The sequence below is a fragment of the Artemia franciscana genome, chromosome 17 (assembly GCF_032884065.1).
Source record: "Artemia franciscana chromosome 17, ASM3288406v1, whole genome shotgun sequence".
In the NCBI taxonomy this organism is placed as follows: Eukaryota; Metazoa; Arthropoda; class Branchiopoda; order Anostraca; family Artemiidae; genus Artemia; species Artemia franciscana.
The window spans coordinates 22,518,826-22,539,298 of record NC_088879.1 but is presented as its reverse complement, the minus strand read 5'-3'; the positions used below and the strand labels follow the sequence as shown (position 1 = coordinate 22,539,298).

Sequence of the window (20,473 nt, the reverse complement as noted above, 5' to 3'; positions counted from 1 at the left end):
TTTTTTTGGATCCAATTAGCCAATATGGCTACCTAAGAAGTTGCAAAATCCGTCCGTCCGTCCGTCTGTGTAATCACGTATAGGGGGAGAAACGCTGGTTGGATTTGGATGAAAATTTTGATGGCCAGATTTGGTGCCAAGGATCATGACACACATCAAGTTGAAAGACGAAGACCCTAGCTCAAATAAAACAGGAGGAAGAGGGCTTTACCTGCTAAAAACAGTTTTTTGTTTAATTCAGAGCAACTTGCGACTGGAGTGATGAAATTGAAAATTGAAGCAAAGAGGCCTAAGACCATGACACATATCAAGTTTTGAGATCAAGACCCTAGCTCAAATTTAACAAGGGGGAGTGGGTTTTAATTCCTGAAAAATTTAAGTTTTCTGTTTAATTTAGTATAACTTGCAAATGGAGTAACGGATCCGAATGAAAACTAGACTAAAGATGCCTAAGATCAGGGCTCATATAAAATTCTGGTATCACAAACCCTATCTCAAATAGGGCGAGGGGGAGAGGGTTTCAAGTCTTAAAAAATTTGAGTTTCCCTTTAATTTAGTAGGGCCTATAACTTATGAATGGAGTGACAAATCTGGTCAGATTTGTCTGAATACCTGAATTTGTTGGAACGAATTTGACAAAATGCCACTGCATTGGATCCAGCTAGAATTCCCTAGACTTGTTTATTGTATACAACATTTAGACGGGCAAAGATTCATAGCTTCAGTAGTTTTACCAATAATATGGTTCTGAAGATGATGAAATGGTAGAAATCTGGTTCAGTTGACGAGATGACAAAACTTAAACACTAATGTCAGAAATATAAGCCCAAATAGACTACAGTATGCAACATTTAGCACAAAACAAGGGATTTTAGCTCACTGTCGACCAGTGAACTGTGAAATAATTTCAATTTTCTTTGTTATATAACTTTAAAAAAAAATTAAACCAAGCGTTACTCATACTATAATTTTGTTTTCGTCAAAAACAAGTACCTTATTTCATACCCAAAAATAGGGCATGGAGCTGTATCCGAGTTTGATTTAAATCTAAAGGTGATGTTTTCTTGTACATTGCCAAAGCACACACACACAAAATTTTCGTGTCAAAGGTAAAGTATTTGAAAAACAAGTACATTAAAAGTATCTTAAGTAATAAGTATTTCGTAATCTTACTTAAGTATCAAGTAATAAGTACACCCTAAAGTTTTTACTTAAGTACAAGTACAAGTATTGGAAAATTTTACTTAAGTAGTACTTCAAGTAAAAGTACTTCAAGTAAGTGACAGCACTGGTTACAACCACGGAAATCCTGGAGTAAGGAATAACTGTCAATTGTCGGTTTTTTAAGAATCAGAGAAACTATGACAACAATCATAGAAATCCTGAAGTAAAGAAGTTCTAAAGGCTTTAAGCCTACACTACTTCCGTGATCTTTCTTCTGGCCAAAAATCTACACTTTTGCAAATAGGAGCTTGAAACCTCTTCAACAGGGTTCTCTGATACATTGAATCTGCTGGTGTGAGTCTCATTAAGGTAAAATCATCAATTTTTTTAGAGGGGGGGGGGTGTTTTTCCCTTTTTTCAAAAATAGGGCGAATTTTCTCGGGCTAGAAATTTTTGATTGGTAAGAATAAACCTGATGAAACTTATATATTTGAAATCAGCATAAAACCCTATTCTTTTGATGCATCTATTGGTATCAAAATTCCGTTCTTTAGAGTTTTGGTTATTATTGAGTCGGGTCGCTCCTAACTTACAGTTCGTTACCACAAACTGTTTGATATTTGAAAAGTCAGTGCTGAAGCGACTAATGAGTTATCTCGACGCTAAACAGTCTTTCCAAAAACATCAATTTGGATTTCTTGCAAAACATTCAACGGAAGATACGTACAATAGGTTTCTTCTGCACAGGAGCCAGTTTCCTTGATGCCAAGAAAGCTTTCGACAGTCTAACCCACGAGATTCTTATCGATAAACTGTCTCATCACGGAGTTCGTGGGGAGCAACCGTCATGGTTTTCTTCATACCTCACTTGCCGTTCTATCGATGCTGAAGTTTCAGAAGACCAAGCTCCAGTTACTTACGGAGTGCCTCAAGGCTCAATTCTTGGGCTTTCACTGTTCCTTATTTGAGTCAACAACCTCTATCAGTTTTTTACTACGACGACACCTAATCTCTGTCGTTGATTATTATCAAAGATACGATTCCTGAATCGCAGCAATAACTGCATTCAATAAACATGAAGGATTAATCGCATTCGCTGACGACAGTACCTTAGGTGTATAGGCTACAGATGAAGAATCTCTTCTACTAAATTTACAAACGATAACTGAGAAAATTTATCATTGGTTTGATAGTAACCGTTTGGCTATGAATTTAAAAAAGTCATACCTACTGGTTTTTTCCATTATAGATAAGAGTTGTCCTACGATAATGGAGCTTCCTAATTCAAGAGGTCCTATATGCCACCCACCTGGCCGATTTGTGCGATTCCTTGTACTTCTGGATGAAGTTCTAACATTCAAGCAGCATATTCTGATGATAAGAGTCAAGTATCAAGAGGACTGAGGATAATAAGAAAACTCAAAATTTTTTTTCGTTTTTCTAGTCTCTGTCTTTTACTTCTCTCTTATTTGTCCTTATCTATACTATTAATGATATGCTTGGATGTCTTCTTTTCTATCTCTACTTTTCTCCTTCCGTAATCTCCAGATGAAAGCAGCAAAAATCCTTCAGTCCACCATTTATGCTCCTGTCCAGCTCTTAAAGCTGAAGGATATCTATACACTTTCACTGTGTTCGATGGCGTTCCTTTACTTTCACGGAGATCTACTAGCATGTTTTTCTGGCATATTTCAACGAGTGATGAAGTCAACCCATATACAGTTCGAAATCAGGAGGATATACTGGTTCCTTCCACCCCTCAGTGCAGTCAGACTTCGGTGTTGCCGTTGCTGTGGGGCTCTTGCCGTACCTAGAACACTCCTGTAGGGGTTCAGAATTTGACTAGGCTTAGTTTAGTAACTTGCAAATGATTAATATGTAGTTTTAATTTTTTTTTCAGTTAACGAGCCTCTTGGCCCGTTGGGAATTTTTTTGGATTATAGTGTTTTTCATATTTATTGAATAAAAGAACTTGAACATGACATTAAAAACCCAAGATGGTTCCACCAGTTTTTTATACTAATAGAGACAGAGGAAATTCCCTCCCCACCCAGAACAAGCTACCACAGCAGCGTAAAATATAAAAGAGCTAAGACAAGTAAACAACGCCCGAATGGGAGAACATGTTTTCTTAACAGAACAATCTTCAAATATCAGAATTAAAGACTAAATTAAAAACTAAAGAAGAACATGGCAGAATTGCAGTCCCAGCAACAAGTGGAGCGACCGCTATAGGGCTATTAAAACAAATAAACTCGCATTTAGACGCATTAACTGACAGTTCAATCTTAGATAGTTCATTGGTTAATATTGTAAAATTGGAAAGCAATCCACGGCGAGTCCGGGCAACAAGAAGAACGTCGTCTGCATATGCAACAGAAGACAAACCAATATTACCGTAAGAAACAGAACTTTTAAGGGGACGCAGGAACGATGCAAGCTCACATTTAAATATACTAGAAGACAATACGGCAGAAGTTACAACCTATCTATTTCTAGCAGCAATTTTCACACCATGAAGTGGCAAAAACCATGAGACCAAGTCGAAAATCTTCTGAGAAAAAAGGAATAAAATATGAGCTAAGAGCTCATATGGCACTTGTGATGAGGTTGCAAGAACCGAGAGCTCATATGGCATGAGCTCTAGCAAAATTATAAAAATCAATAGATTAATTTAAAAGAAAAATCAGAGGCTTGATGCTCTTTGGCATTTAAAATAAGAGCTCTGAGACACAAGGTCCTTTTAAAAATCGAAATTCATTAAGATCCGATCACCCACTCGCAAGTTAAAAATACCTCATTTTTCTAATTTTTCCTTCTCCCTTCAGCCCCCCCCCCCAGATGGTTGAATCGGGGAGATTAACTTTATCAAGTCAATTTGTGCAGGTCCCTGACACGCCTACCAATTTTATTGTCCTAGCACGTCCAGGAATACCAAACTCGCCAAAGCACTGGACCCCCTAACTACCCCCCAAAGAGAGTGGATCCAGTCCGGTTTCGTCAGTCACGTATCTACGACATTTGCTTATTCTACCCACCAAGTTTCATCCCGATCTCTCCACTCTAAGCGTTTTCCAAGATTTCCGGTTTCCCCCTCCAACTCTCCCCCAATGTCACCAGAACTGGTCGGGGTTTAAAATAAGAGATCTGAGACATGAGTTTCTTCTTAATATCAATTCAAAAATACCTCACGAACGGTCACCCGCTCTTAAGTTAAAAATACCTTAATTTTTGTAATTTTTCCGAATTAACACCCCCTCCAACTCCCCCAAAGAGAGCGAATCCATTTCGGTTATGTCAATCACGTATCTAGGAACTATATATATATATATATATATATATATATATATATATATATATATATATATATATATAAAAATATATAGTTTTTTCCATCAATATATAGAAAAAACGGACTTACCAGTCGATCAACGCGGCTTTCAACTTCCTGGAAAACTAATACAAACAGGATTTGAAACAAACAGACAATAGAAAGCAAAGCTTGACAGAGACAAGCTGAAGGAACGAAAGGATGTATTTATTTGAAGAGAAAACTCACAAAATCGTTTAAAATCGTTCGGTTCGAAAGTGGGAATTTTGGTAGTTTTTTTTTTACCATAATATATATATATATATATATATATATATATATATATATATATATATATATATATATATATATATATATATATATATATATGTATATATAATTATATAGTTTTTTCCATCAATATATAGAAAAAACGGACTTACCAGTCGATCAACGCGGCTTTCAACTTCCAGGAAAACTAAATCAGCAAAACTACTCTTTTGTTGTAACACTTGACACAGGATTGTCAAAAGAGGATGAAGCTCAGAGACTTTTTTGAACTGAAGAGAGGCAGGTAGGATTGGCTGTGCAGTCTTGAAACAAAATTTATAGTAAAACAGACAGAAGCGTTTAGAAAGTTCAATGATATAAATTTTGGTATCAATTTATAGCAAAGTCACCCCCTTACAAGTCAACCCTCAGTTAAGTTAACAACCACAGAATCATCTCTAAACAGGTATTTTTAAAGATAGGAAAGGCCTTCCCACCCCCTCCTCTTATATTTATTTCAAGATTTTCGAAATTTTACCATAGTTTCCTAATTTTTTTATAACGTGTCAGATCTATAAGTTTGTTTTCTTTTTCAACTTGGCCTCCTCTCCAAAATAAATGCCTGCATAAGTGCCTGTTTATATTGAACTGCGCTATTATGCTTTGTCCTTTCAGCCGAAAAAAGTGATTAATTATGGAATAAGTCGTCCCTATTGTTCAATTTTAACGTAAATCTAATGATATAAACATGTTTTTGCAAATGAAAGTAAACAGTACCACTGAAATTCTTTTTTCACTTACTAAAAAAACTTACTTTTTCTACCCATGCTGACCAATGGTCTGTGTAGCACAGGTACCGATCTCAATATCATCATTGAAATTCAAAAGAATAAAAATTATGCAGAATATGACGAAGGCTGCCGCAGCTTCAGAGCCCCCCCCCCATCTTTACGATAAAGCACTGAAATTACTTAATTGAAAGCCTTTTAAAGTACAAAACATGGCCAGTTGGACAATTGTAAGTGTTTCATTTACCGATTGCTTTATAAAACACAAACTAAATCTTTATTTGAGGCCAATACAAATTACTAAACACTTCCATTCTCGTTGCATTGTGAGAAAACGTTTTTTTTTTTTTTTATCGCAGTGCGTTTCTATTAGATCCTTCCTTATTGAAGCATTGGTAAAAAAAAGTCAAACCAAAGTGCAAGGATTTGATATTTAATGGTGTGCTTGTAACTAAGTAACCGTTGTGTAACCGAGCCCCATTTAACTGAGCCCTCGTGCAACAGCTCAACCCTATTTAACATAACCCCCGTGCAACTGAACCCTGTGAAACTGAACACTCATGTGACTGAGCCCTCGTGCAACTGAACCCCTGTACTCAGTTTTTCAGTATTTAACAAAATTTGAGGTAGCCTAATATCATTGGGTAATTCACAAGTTAAAATCTTTACATGTTCAACCTTGTTGGAATTGCTTGTTTTTTAAAGTCATGATATAAATGCCTTCCAAGATGATTCATAAAAAAAGCTCTGTTTTGTTGTCACAAAAAAAAACAGAAATCACACACCATTAAAGCCAGATTTATTACCTCTTTTTTGTCTATTAATGGGGGTTCTCTTCGCCCTGTCGCTGTCTACTGGGCTAGGCGTTTACTCCCCCCCTCTCAACCGGGAAAAATACTCCACCTCGCCCCACCCCGGACGGCTGGTTGATTTCCAATCAATTTTGACTGATAAAAAAGGACTACAATTCTCAATTTCTAATCGAATGAGGATCAACCGAGGTTTCTACGACATGAGTCCGAGGTGGAGATGACAAAGAGGAAGTCCTCCTCCTACACAGAATAAATTCTACTTATTCCGGGGTTTAATGTTAATCTTTACTTTCATAATAAAAGCGAAAATATTACAAGATCTCAAGGGGGATTAAATATTAATTTCACATTTTGATGTTTTTAAAAAATTTGTCCTCCCACCTCCCCCCAACGGATAAAAACAACCCCACAAACAAAAGTCCTTGATACGACCCTGGGTTTTATATATCCATTTCCACTTCCACCCTCCCCTCGTATCTCCCTTAGAACTGATCCTGTATTTACCTGAAGGCTAGATGAGAGTTGGGATGTTTTGGTATTAAAATGTGCCCTTTGAGGCACCTCCCTCCCTCCTTAACTGCAAAAGAATCATAAAACCCCCTTGTAGAGGTTTACAGCCTTTACATGCAAATGTTTGGAATTGTAAAACAACAGTAAATTTACCTACGACAGTGAAATTCGTATAGACCTTAAAAATGTATAGACTAGTTAAAGAGGGAGGGAGATGCCTTAAAAGGTGCATTTTAATACAAAAACACACCAACTCTCATTGAGCCTTCAGATAAATACAGAACTAGTTCTAAGAAAGAGACAAGGAAAGACTTGAAATTGACGTTTAATCCCAAGGGATTAAGCTTGGGGAGGGGATGGAGGGCAAAACACTTTTAGAAAATAAAAATGTGAGATTGATATTTAATCCCTCTTGATTTCTGGGAATATTTCTGATCTACACTATTATTATGAAAGTAAAGAGTAACATTAAACCAAACAACTTAAACGAGCAGAATCTATTCCGTATAGACTGCCTCTTCCTCATCCCCACCTCCCCCTGATGGTCGTAGAAACTTTTTTTATAAGTCATAAGTGACTGGAAACCAACCAACCGCAGGGAGGGGGGTCTTTTTTCCAGAGGGCATTTTCCCGGAGGGGTGAGCGCCTAGACGCCTAGACCCGTAGACAGTGACAGGGCGAATGGAACCCCATTAAAAGACCTGATAAAAAGAAAGAAATAAATCTGGTTTTAATGGTTAGTGACGTCTGATTTTCATTGTTTTAATAACAACAAAACAAGAGCTTTTTAAGAATCATCTTGAAAGGCATTTATATCCTGACTTTGAAAAACAAACAATTCCAAAAAGGTTGAACAAGTCAAGATTCCTATTTTTGTTTTAACCAATCATGTTGCCTCGTATTTTTAGAATACTGAGAAAACTGAGTACGGTTGTTCAGGTGCACACGGGTTCAGTTGCCCGGTGGTTCCGTTGTACGAGGGTTCAGTTGTACGGGGTTTAAATTACATTGGAGTTCAGCTAAATGGGGTTGAACTGCATGGGGGTTTGGTGAAATGGGGTTCACTTACACGAGGGCTCTGTTAAACAAGGGTTTCTGTTTGTTAAATTTCAGTTCCTTTTCAATGCTATATTCAATGCAATATAAGTATGACAGGAGTTTCTAAACCAACTATTCCCGGCCCTTATGCCATAGTTTAACTTTGGCTTAACAATGCCTTAAAAATGAAAATCTTTCTTGTAAAAAATAACCCTTTTAGATTTTTAGAGAGGGGCCAGAAATGCCAAAATAATTTGCCAGGAAGTGATACTTGTATTTGTAAAGGAAGATTAATTAGATAAATATTGCTCCTGAAAGCCTTCACCCCCCACCCCTTTCTATCTGCAAGTGATATTTATTACAAAAGAAACAGTCGTCGAGCCATTATAAAAAAATGATAAATAAATAGAAATAAAACATGAATATTAAATGAAAAGACTAGCATAAAAAATTAGCCTACATATACAAAGGGGCTTGTTCAAGCTTTATAGAACATTTATCGCAGCTAAACCCACCATGGAATAAAACATAATCAAAAATGAAGAAAAGCAAGCACTTCCAATGAACTATAGACGTGAAAATCGACTATTTTATGGCTAATATAATAGCTATATTTAATTGCCACCTTTTAGTCGTAAAAGAAATAGCCGCACAAATATTAAAAAATACATTGGTAATAAACACTAGAAATAAATTTTAAAAGAAAATACGCTGATTTTACCGACATTTCCCCTGTTATTTAATTATACAAAAAAAAAGAACTATTTACAGCTGACACGGTGACAATGCAATTGAGCAGTTTTCTGTTAATATTCATCAAAAATCCGATTAAAAGAAAAATAACTGATTAAAAATTAGCTTTTAAAATTTCATCAATCTAATCAAAATTAATTAAAGCAATCGCTTCTTCAAATAGTTAAATTTGTATGTTTCAATTTAGTTTCATTGTTTTAATAGGAGACTATATGTCAAAATTTTTACTGTTGATTCCATTTGTATCAAAAGTGTTTCCTACGAAGGGGATCAATAAAAACCCAGTAAAGAACATAGATAGTGTTTAGTGATTTTGAAAACTTTCGCTAGGTACTCTGTCTATTTGTTGGAGCAGTATTTTTAATTGGCGAATAAATAAAGTATTAACCAGCTGATTTGAAAGGAATTTATTTAAAAGAAAATTATGACGAAATTTTACTGCATAACAGCCTAGTGAAACTAGACTGATTGTGTGAAATATAAGGAAAAAAGGATTCCTGAAAGTCTGAGCAACTTTTGGGCATTATATTGAAAAGAAACATAGTCTGAAACATATTTCATGTTCAGTAAAGCGCAAATGACTCCCCCATACTGAAGAGAGTGGTAGCCCATCTCCTAATTGTGGTCATTTCTGTTCGTTTTAAGTTTGACGAAGGGATTATTCGTTTTAATTTCTAGTCGTTTTAGGTCCCATTGATCCATTCATAGTATTTTCTATTCGATTTAAGCTTGACTTATCTAAATACCATATTTCTGTTCGTTTTAGGTATACAAGTTTTAGGAAAACTTTTTAAAATTATGTATCTTAGTTTTTAATTCAAATAGCTGTATTAGGATTAATTGTCAGAATATTTTGGGGTTCTAATATTTTAGCATATTCACTAAGGAGCTAAAACTTAGGATTTAAATTTTTGGCACAATTTAGGCAGGAACTTTTTATTTTCTATGAGCTCCCCCCGGCTCAGAACGTTACGAATGTAAATTGATACCGTTCTGAAAAAAAAAAAAAAAAAAAATCACCCAGTTCAAGACCTCATTTTAGGCAAACCAGTACTTTTTTTCTAATTTTTGTTATTAGGGTCCCCTTGGCTTGAGGGATAAAGCTTCAAAACAAAAGAAAACATTGATACCCATTCAGACCCCCGGAAAGAAGCCGAATAAAAAACGGAAAGAAAATGGTTGGAATACCTAAATTATTTTTATTTTAACTATGATTCTCTTCTCCCTGGAACTATTACATCTAACTTTCAAACTAATTAAAGACAAAAGTTGTTCGGCTTGTTTTCTCTTGCCCTTTTGGCCCAGAGATTGGTCCCTCAAATTTTCAAGCTCTATGAAAAATTCCTCATTGGAAAGCTCCTCCCACGTAACCCCCCCCCCCTCCGTACAATTTCATGCTCGCTTAACATTTCCCCAAGAAAATTTCTTGCGGACAATTCCAACCGTAAAATTCTCCAGAGCCTACTTTAATTTGAAAAATGATTTTTTTTTTCGTTTTATTTCTAGTCGTTTTTCAAATCATGTAGCGAATCCCCCCACTGTAAAAATTTTTCTTTGAAATATACCCCTCTCGCCATATAAAGTTTCTATCGTGGAAAATTCCCTCATGAAGGATACCCACAGAAAATTCCCTCGCCCCACGGAAAAATCCCCCAGACAGTTCCAACCCCTTTGAAGATTTCCCCCGGACAATCTCCCCGGATCATCTCCACTTGTAAAATTCCACAAAGAGAAATTAAGACAAATAAAAAGAATTTCGTAAAGGAAAACTGACATATTCCTCCGTGTCAAATTTCCCCTTGAAAGTTCATCCCCAGAACCTTCCCTCCCATGGAAAATCTCATCGAAAATTTCCTTCTCCCCAAAAAATGTTTGTTTGCTTCCCAATAACAGACACTTCATGTAAACAATCAGCAAATTTCATAGCTTACAGCAAGTTCCCCAGCATTTCATCCACGGAAGCATGATTATTTGACATTACGGCTATGTTGAACAAAATTACTGTCTCAAAATTCTGATCAGGGACTTCGGGGAATGAAGGGTGGGAGGAGGGCTAGTTGCACTTCAAACCTTTTGGTCACTTAAAAAGGGCACTAAAACATTTTAATTTCATACAAATTACACCTCTCCCAATCTTCTAGGACTACTGGTTTGATATAATCACCCTTGCAAAAGACAAAAGAATAAACAAAAATGCATCCGTGAACTATTTTTCGGCAAAAATTCAACATTTTTGCAGATGGGAGCTTGAAATCTCTGCAGTTACAAAATGTATTAATTGTTGGTCATTGAAAGTCATTAGCACACGACAATCTGCCGTGTGCTAATAATGTGCTAATCTGTCGTGGTTTGTAGTGGCATCAACTCACTGAAATGTTGAAAAGGGAGGGGATGTAATTTTCACAATCTAGGGACGTGGTGGGAGATAATTTTTTCCGTGTTCTTTTTTTTTCGATGAAAACACCAAATAAGGTATTTCTCAAAATCTTGGTTTGAGGTACCACCGCAGGTTTGGGGGCGCGGTAGTCCCTTCACATTAAGAGTAACCCTGAGAATACTAACACTACTACAACTGAACAGAAACAGAAGTTAAAGTAAAAACATTAATTTCTTTTCTCGTGTGAAAGTAAATAGCAACATTAAAACTGCAAATGACCATAAATATTCCATATATGAAAGATACTGTCCCTTCCTCGTAGTATTGCTAAAGCCCAGTAAAATCTTGGCGTTAAGTGCAGGGTTTAAAGAGGAGGAAGCCCTCTGTAAAGACGGAACAGTTTATGTTCGTTTGAAGTTTTAATCTCCCTTTTTTCTTTCATATGAAAAAAAGCTTCTGCTTTTTTTAGTCTAAGGTAGCATCTAGTGCTTTAATAATAGACAAATTCTTTTTGTATTTGACATTCTGGTAAATAAAAAAAAAAAAAAAAAACAGAAGAGATTTAAACACCAGATTCATTATTGGTTCCAATTTTGATGCAATTTGCGTTTGTTTGCTTATGAGGTTTAGCCAAGAGAACACTCTTAAGCCTCATCTTAAATTTTATAACCAAGGCCATAAAAAGTTTTTCGCCTCCTTAGCACACATATTACGGGGAGCAGATTTTGATTTGTCTTATTTAATACGTAAAACGATTATAAAAGACAATGCTTTCCTCTTCTCTGTAAATCACCTTATTAACAGACACAAGACGACTAGAAGTGACCATGCTTTCATTCACCTCCTGAACTGTAATCGGTTACCACTCCAATACTTCGATATCGAACACTGTTCGACTATAGCGGGATTTGCGCCTATTGTCTTATTCACATTATTTCCCAAAAATGAAGGATCCTGAATAGCACTATTTACCAATTAGGACAAACCACTGCACTAATTCACGCCAAATTGTTCATTTTGGCATCAATTTAATTACATTACATTCTAAGCTTATTTTGGTGTTAATATTTTTGCGTGTTATTATTCTTTTTCATGTCTTTTTATTTTTAATTATCCTTCTTATCTTTCTAGGTTTTTGAAAATCTTTTGGATTAGAAATGTTTTAAAATATCATTCTTCATATTTATGTGTTGTCGTGTATTTTTTTTTTAGTTATTACTATTATAGTTTTTGCGTTAATATCCTCGCAGAAGTTAAAAGCTTCAAGTCCTTCGGAAATATAAAATGGTGAACTGATCATGTTATCTTAGAAAAGGTTCTATCTTCTGTCAAACGGCCTGAAATACCTTGAGTTGACAAACCACTTTAATAATCGTCTTAAATTTACTTATATAGCCATGCCATATTCTAAGGATCATGAACATTAAATGCAAAAACTTACCTGACTTAAATTTTCCTTTTCATCATCCCCGTCTTCCGCCACTTTGGCTTTCATAAAGAAGACTGCTACGGCAAGAAGAAGGTCAATAAACTCTTGACTAAACTCTTTTAGAAAAGTGATTTGATGAGCACGAGTTAAAGAGCTAATTACAGCTAAAAGGGCCTCTTTTCCTTCAGAATAAACCTGAAAAAAGTGTGTATAGCAAGACCAAGGTTTTCACACAACACCACCCCCAGCATAACAAGAAGACAAATTTTATCTTGCAGAAAGAAGGGTGTATAGATATATGTTTGTTACGATTATATTCAAAGGTCTGGCCTTTGTAACGTCAAAGGCACTCTGAAATCCAAAGTCTGACCTGTAAGCAGGGCAGCTGTAAAACTATCATACAGAAAGATGAAGGGTCATTAATAAGGTCATTCTTCTAGGATATTTTATCTTGTACTCTCCCACCTCTCAAGAAAACAGAGGTCGTAATCCTTGTTGGAGAAATCCCTAAGTTAATAGTTAATGAAGTGTTGAAGTTCGCGGTATTTACATAAATGCTCTTTATTGCCACAACAGCACACAGCTAGCAGCGGACGTCTCACGGAAAGAAATATAACGCACAATAAAATGAAATAAATATAAAAATGATTTTACACGGCATCAAAAACTTCATCAAAACTTTACACAGTTCCTCATTATAGTGCTGCAAAAAGTACGGAACGAAAGATAATAGATACCGTTTTGATGCCATCTTGTTCTAGTCTCTTCTTGTTCTCCCATCTCTTTTGAATTAAACTCGAATAGTTGTAGGCATCAAGCCATAGCTAATTGTAGAAAAAGCCAAGACAGATAGTCCGATTGAGTTCGAGGCAAGTCTGGCATTAAGCCCCTTATTTAAATTTATTTAAATTTAATGTCACTCCTTACTTACAGTTAAAAAAACTCGTGTTCTTTTATATTTAATTTTAGATTTGAAATGTCCAAAAAGCATCCCTCACTACCGTTTCCTAAAATTTAGTCTCTCTATTTGGCTTGAAAGACAAATCCTAAGTCTCTTGGCCAGGTGGACATTCAGTTTGCTAGGGCTTTGCCATTTATATTTACTTCGGTTTTTAACCATTTTGAATTTATAAAATGGATTTTAGCGTCACATCGCTAATTGTAAACAATCAAAATGGCCATAAGGTATTCATAATACCCTCTCAACCACATGATAGATTTAAATAATACGATAAGTTCTTACAATTAAGCGTTAAATTAGATGAATTCTTAATATTATAAACTCATATTTAAGAAGGTTAATCATATTTACTCACACGTAAGAAACTTATTATCAGATATGAAATCAACTAATAATTCCATGTAAAGGTTTACATACACACATTATAATCACATTTACAAACATTTAAGGTAACAAACAAGTTTTCAACAGAAAAAGAAAAGCAACACAATCCCCAGAATCAGATCGCCCACGGCCCCTGTGGAAAGCATTTACATAAATGCTCTTTATCACCACAATAAGAGCTAGCAGTGGACGTCACACGGCAAGAAATATCACGCACAATTAAAATGAAATAAATATAAAAATGATTTTACACGGCATCAAAACTTTACACAGTTCCTCATTATAGTGCTTCAAAAGGTACGGAACGAAAGATGATAGATACCGTTTTGATGCCTTCTTGTTCTAGTCTCTTGTTCTTGTCTCTGATCCATTGCATTTAATAGATCGTCCACGGTTGGGAGGTCGTCCACGGTTGGGAGGTAGTCCATGGTTGGGGTGGGAGAATGTCATAAAGAAAGAATTCAGAGACATAGGAACTTCCTTGGAGGATTTAAAGAGAGAGACTTATAGTTTATTAGGATGGAGGAGGAGGGTGCGTGTTGGGCTCAGGCGGCATGGTGCTGCGGTGAGTTTTTAGTAGAAGCAGTAGCAGTAGAGAACCGGGTGCAACTAATTAAGAGTATCTCATCCACATAAGCTGTATGCAATATTAGATCCCACCCCCCTAATAAAAATTAAAACAAACAGTCAGAATATTTACATTATAATCCCACAAACTTGTAATTTTTGCACTAAAATATTTAGGCTACTTCTTGGTCAGTTATGGGAAGAAAAGAGATTTCAATTAAAGCGGTAAATTTTTGAGTTTCATTGCTGAAAGTTTAATTTTATTTGAATTGGTAGAATTTTAAATTGGTTTTAAATACCCTTTTTTTTAATCTGAAGATCTTATTCGCATTTAATTTCTCTTGTTTGATCAGAGGATCCTAGCCGGCCTAGTTAATTCTGAAAGACAAGCTGACCGTAAGTCATCTTTCCCTCGAATCTTTGAATTTTAATTCCTTATATTCCCCAGCTCTATCTTAAATCCCTTTGAACCGACATGTGCATGACCTGTTAAAGTAGAATTTCTTTAGAACATGAAAAGTCCTCTACTGCTGCTTGGCATCTAATCAAAAATGTTAAAAGAAAGATAGAAATGAGCGACAGCCTTTATATTGTAGAAGCGGGCAGACATCCGAAATCATTATGCAGATGCCCACGGTTTCTAGTCAAAATTTGTAGTTCGAACTACAAATAAGAAGCGACTCGGCCCAATAGTAACCGAAACTCTAAAAAGCGGAATTTCGATAGCGATAATTTTATATATTTGAAAATTCGAAGAAATTAGTGTGATTTTCAAAAAAGCGAGAAACAACCCCAAAATGGAAAATCGCGTCGTCATACTCAGCACTTAAGTGAACCCCATTGTAGGGGTTTCAAGCTTCTATCTACAAAAACGTTGAATTGTGTATTTTTTTTTATAGAAGATGGATCAGGGATCCGTCTTTATTTGTTGTTTTTTTTTGCCAGGGTGATTGTATCGAACCAATGGTCCTAGAAGAGCGGGAAAGGGCTCATTCCAATGGAATTCATAAGTTCTAGTGCCCTTTTTAAGTGGCCAAGAATATTGGAGGGCAACTAGCCCCTTTTCAGCGCACCTTTTCGCGTAAAGTTATACGATCAACATTTTGAGATAGCAATTTTGTATCACCATAGTTGAAAGATCAAATAACTATGCCTGTGGGAATGACATGACTCCCCACAGCCCTAGGGAAAGCATTGTAAGTTATAAAATTTGCCTATTGTTTACATATATTATTTGTCATTGGGAAGTAAACAGACGTTTTTGGGAGAGGAGGAACTTTCCCGGGTGTGGAGGATTTTCCACAGGGGGGGACTTCTGGTGGGGAGGGAAGTTTCTGGGGATGAACTTTGGGGAGGGAAGGATGGGAAATATAACACGGAATAATTTTCCAGAATTACTATACAAAATTCTTTTCATTTGTCTTACTATGTCTTTGCCGACTCAATTCTATATGTGGAGATATTCGGGGGAAATTGTCAGGGGGAAACTTTCAAAGGGTGGGAATCGCCAGAGGGAGTGTCTTGAGGGGAAGAGATTTCCAGGAAAAATCACCACAGGGGGTGGGGGAGGGGGTTACCGGCATTATTTGAAAAACGATTAAAAGTTGAATGAAAAACAAGTCTTTTTTTCAAATAAACATAGGTTAAGAAGAATTTTCCACTCGGAATTATCTGCCACGCGAAATTTGTAAGGGGGAATTTTCAGCAAGATTGGAAATGTCCGGGAGGAGGGGATTTCACGCCAAAAGAATTCCCATGAAGAGGTTTTAATGGAGGGAATTTTCCATAGAGGAGAGGGGGGCAGATTTCCCGGGAATATTTGAAAACAATCAGAAATTAAATAAATAAAAGAAACTAAACAGAAAGCAAGGAGCAACATTAAAACTTAAAACGAACATAAATAATTCCACATATGAAGGTGGATTCCCTCTTCAAGATCTTGCTCTTTATGCCTTAGTTTAAATTTTTGTCCCGATTCACTAGGAACGGCTCCTGAAGCACAAGGGCCGTTTTATTGGAATAAGAAACTTTCTTAAAATAATAAAAAACTTTAATCTGAAGAGCGAGGCATTGAGGAGGGGAAATTTCCACTGATATACAGAATAATGTCCTTAATACTGCTCCTTACTTTCAGTAGAAAAAAAAACTTGTTTTATTTACTCACTTAAACAAAAACAAACAAACACTAGAATGAGAATTTCTAGTCAATTTTGAGCAACTATAGAAAATTTGGACAGGAATGCATTAATGCATTTGATGAAAAAAAAAACTTCCTCTATTATTATTATTATTAAAACGAAAGAATAACGAAAGAATAAAACAAAAGAAACTCCGTTTACGCCTAGAAATGTTTAAAAATAGACGAAGAATCTTAAGATACGTAAAAATAACTTAGATACTTAAAATAACTAAGATACGGCCATTCGCACTTAGGTTTGACTAATACCGAAATTTAACTAGCGCTAATTTAGACCAGTCAGATTTTCCCCCAAAATTGTTCACTGGCCGGAAAATTCTGATTGGCTTAAATTAGCACTTTCCAAATCTTGGTATTAGTAAAATGACAGTATGAATTGGACACTAAAAAGTCAATATGCTAAAACTTTAAAACTGTGGACAAATTTTCGTAAAGAACGTGGAAAGCAGGCCCAAAATTCGATAAAAATCAATCACTCGTCATTTTTCATCTCAATGAAAAAAAAAAAAAAAAAAAAAAAAAAAAAAAAAAAAAAAAAAAAAAAAAAAAAACTTTCGTCCCAGAAACTGAGCTTTGCTTGGTTCCTGGTGCCTGGAACGCGCCAGGAAAAGAATATCCCGCCATTTTCAAGGCAAATATATACATACGCAATCATTGCTCTTTTAAATAGGGTAGGTTCTGTTACACAATATTGTTCCTTGACTCAATCAGATGAGTGGGGCATAAGACACAGTAGGACAATCCATCCAAGTTAAGCAAAAGGTTGAGACTCATCAAGCTTTAGTTTCTCTTTACATTTAAGAAGATAATTGATTAAGTATAATAAGTAGTTAAAATATGATTACAAATTAATACAAATGCTACAGAGATGGACTTACATGGAGAGGGTTGTCTTGTTGAACAGCAGCTATACTGAATAAATGGTGAAGGCAATATTTGATCACAGATGCAAGTTCTTCCAACATCTTTTTATGAACATCAATAAAAAGCAAAGCCTGAATAACTTTGAATCCAATAAGGACAAAATCCGGAGGCAAACCTGAAAAAAAAAAATGGCAAAATTATTCTTAATTTTTTGTTTTAATAAAGACTGTGTTTAGTAAATACTTTTTTGTCTTAATACTAAAGACTGTGAAACCATGACAAAAAAATAGTGGCAAAGCCTGTCCAACGACAAACACAAAAAAGATAAATAAACTCAAACTTTTCAGTCTGAAAGTAATTTTATCATAAAAAAAGGATAGTTTATCGAATACAGAAGACAGGAGAAATAAATTCGTTCTTCAAGTCAACACAACTTTGAAGTCGTCTAGCCCCCCCCCCCCAACTAAATATACCGGCCGTGATATAAAAGAAGGAAGTCTCACTAAAACTACTTATAGAGTTCTTAACAGTTTTGATGGGACCTACCGTGCAAAGAGACAAATAAAAACTCAAAATAAACATTCAGGCATCCAACGTCTGACATTACGATTGTAACAAAGCTGGAGTTAAAACAGATAGCCAATTACTATATAGGGTTTATAGTAGCAAATTACTATATAGAACAACTGCCAAATATTCTAAATTCACACTCAACAAAGTAAAAAAGGGATAATTACATTCTAAGTGAAAAAAATCGCAGAAAATATAAGATGCAAATTACATCACTCAGTCTTCTATAGCTGTAAGCGCTAAAATACTTTGAGGCAATGAAACTTTTCTTGAGGCCCTAACAGTTTCAGTGATTTAAATAATATGAAAATAAAGAGTTGGAACATAAAAATGTTAAGAAACAACTGTGGTATTGACATTTCTATGGATTAGATATTTTTAACTGAACTTGTTAAGATTTCCAGAAACTCATCTCTCAGGTTAGGAAACGTGAAATTACATAATATAAAATCTATTTAAACAAGAAGGAGGAACAGGGTACAAAAGCAGGGAGCTGGATCATTGATGAATATCAGTCATACTGATATATGCCCTGTAGAACCGATTGATGGAGATAATAGACTTGGATGAAAATTACATACAGTTATAGATAGACAGGACCCGGGGTGAAATATAGTATTTTATTGGGGAATTTCAATGCCCAGGTGGGTAGAAGTAGGGATAGATCGTATCCCAGTCTAGGCAAAATTGGTATAAGAAATGAAAATAGGAACAGGTATAGACTATTGCAATTTTGCAGGCAAGACAATTTAATTATAACCAATAGAATATCTGATAGTCCAATGGCCCTTATAATAGCGTGGTACTCGCATGATGGTGCCTGAGTCTTCAAACATTTTTAGTCTTCAGTTTTTATAGATTATGAACAAGCTTTCGATTCATCTGTTAGAAGAGGCTTAGCCAAGGTCCTATCCTTGTAGGATATACCAGATAACTACATTAAAGTGAATAGTGCTATGTACGAAAATAACATTGGTACGTTTAAGGTAGGAAATGAAGTCAGTAGGTGATTTCGTATTAAATCAGGAATTGAGCAGGGTTGCGTTCTATCCCCATTTATATGGATCATTTTTATGGAATTCGTCCTAAGGAGCACAGAAAAGGCAATGGGAGAACACAGAATCAAATGGGGAAGAGCTCTCCTAAGCTTAGATTATGCTGATGATCTAGGTATCCTAGATGAAAATTTTTAGCAAAATGAATGAGCTTTTAGAGGTTTTGCAAGTTCAGGGGTGCAAGAATAGGTTTGAAAATCAATGTAAAAAGACCGATTCGCTAGGACAAGGAATAAGTGAAGGTTAAGAAGTGGTATTGGGTAACGAGAAAATGGATCAGGTGGACAGCTTCATTTACCTTGGTAGTATTATTTGTAAAGACGATGGGCGCAGTGAAGACATTAAAAGAAGAAAAGCCAAGGCCTAGTGTGTTTTTTTTACAATTTAAAAAAAAAGTCGAGAAGACTAGGAAGAAAAAACTGCGAACCAAGATTAAAATATTGGAGGCTACGGTGATGACAGCGGTCAATATGGTTGTGAAGCGTGGGCGCTCCAGAAAACAGAGGATGGTTTGCTAGATGTAAAAAGTAAGATGTAAAAATATAGGTAATTTTCAGAAAAATCACCTACGGATTGTTTTAAGTACCCGACTGACAGACCGTATCTTAATCAATAATATGCACGAAAAATACGGTTCAATACCACTTTCTACAACTATAATGAGAAAAAGAACGAGATGACTAGGACACGTTCTGCGTATGAAGTATGACATATTGCCTAAGATTGTCCTTGTCGGCCAATCGTCTAGGCCCAAACAAAAAACAGGTCGTTAAAATGGGGTGGGAAGATGTTGTAAGGAAGAATTTAACGGAAATGGGACTTCTTGCGAAGGTGTAAAGAGGGAGGCTTTGAATAGATTGGGATGGAGGAGGAGCGTGCGTAGCTGTGTTGGACTCAGGCGGCTTAGTGCTGCAGTGAGTTGTTAGTAGTGGTAGTAGTAGTAAATCAAAGATTGGTATGACTGATGCAATATACTAGGATATATAGGAGTGCTGTTATTACGTTCATCTAGTGGTTTCTAGAGTTAATCTAAAATTGAAATTTAAGAAGGGTAGATAACTTCCAGGAAGTCAGGACGTTGGTATACTTTGGTAGATAGATAAGCATTTGAGGGGAACTTTCCCGGAACGGTTAAAAATGAACCATGGAAAGATTGAAATTTGACAATGCAGAAGATGGATCGAAAAATTTTATGAAAACAGTTGCAAAGTAGGAGAACGTGTTTTAGAGAGGTAAGTTCGAAACGCAGCAAGGAATATTAGTGAAAGCGCTTTGTAGAAAATAGAAGGGGCTTGCGCAAGAAGTATTTGAGCAATATAAAGTATGAGAACAAGAGGAAAGTCAGGGAAGCGGATAAGACACTAAAGTACAAATAAAGGAACTATAAAATTGAGGCCTTTGGGAACATACGGGATCTGAACTGA

The 20,473-nt window shown here is 35.8% G+C and overlaps 1 protein-coding gene across 2 annotated transcripts in view; it reads right to left on the bottom strand.

The window, feature by feature from the left end:
* LOC136038010 (condensin-2 complex subunit G2-like) overlaps nucleotides 1-20,473 on the bottom strand; it is a 126,784-nt gene that overhangs the window by 20,666 nt on the left and 85,645 nt on the right. For both annotated transcript variants that reach the window (XM_065720931.1, XM_065720932.1), the window contains exons 17-19: nucleotides 17,439-17,599; nucleotides 12,464-12,646; nucleotides 4,918-5,067 (exon numbers count right to left, since the gene is read on the bottom strand). In XM_065720931.1, coding sequence (XP_065577003.1) covers nucleotides 4,918-5,067; nucleotides 12,464-12,646; nucleotides 17,439-17,599 — 494 coding nt within the window. The remainder of the gene's footprint in view (nucleotides 1-4,917; nucleotides 5,068-12,463; nucleotides 12,647-17,438; nucleotides 17,600-20,473) is intronic.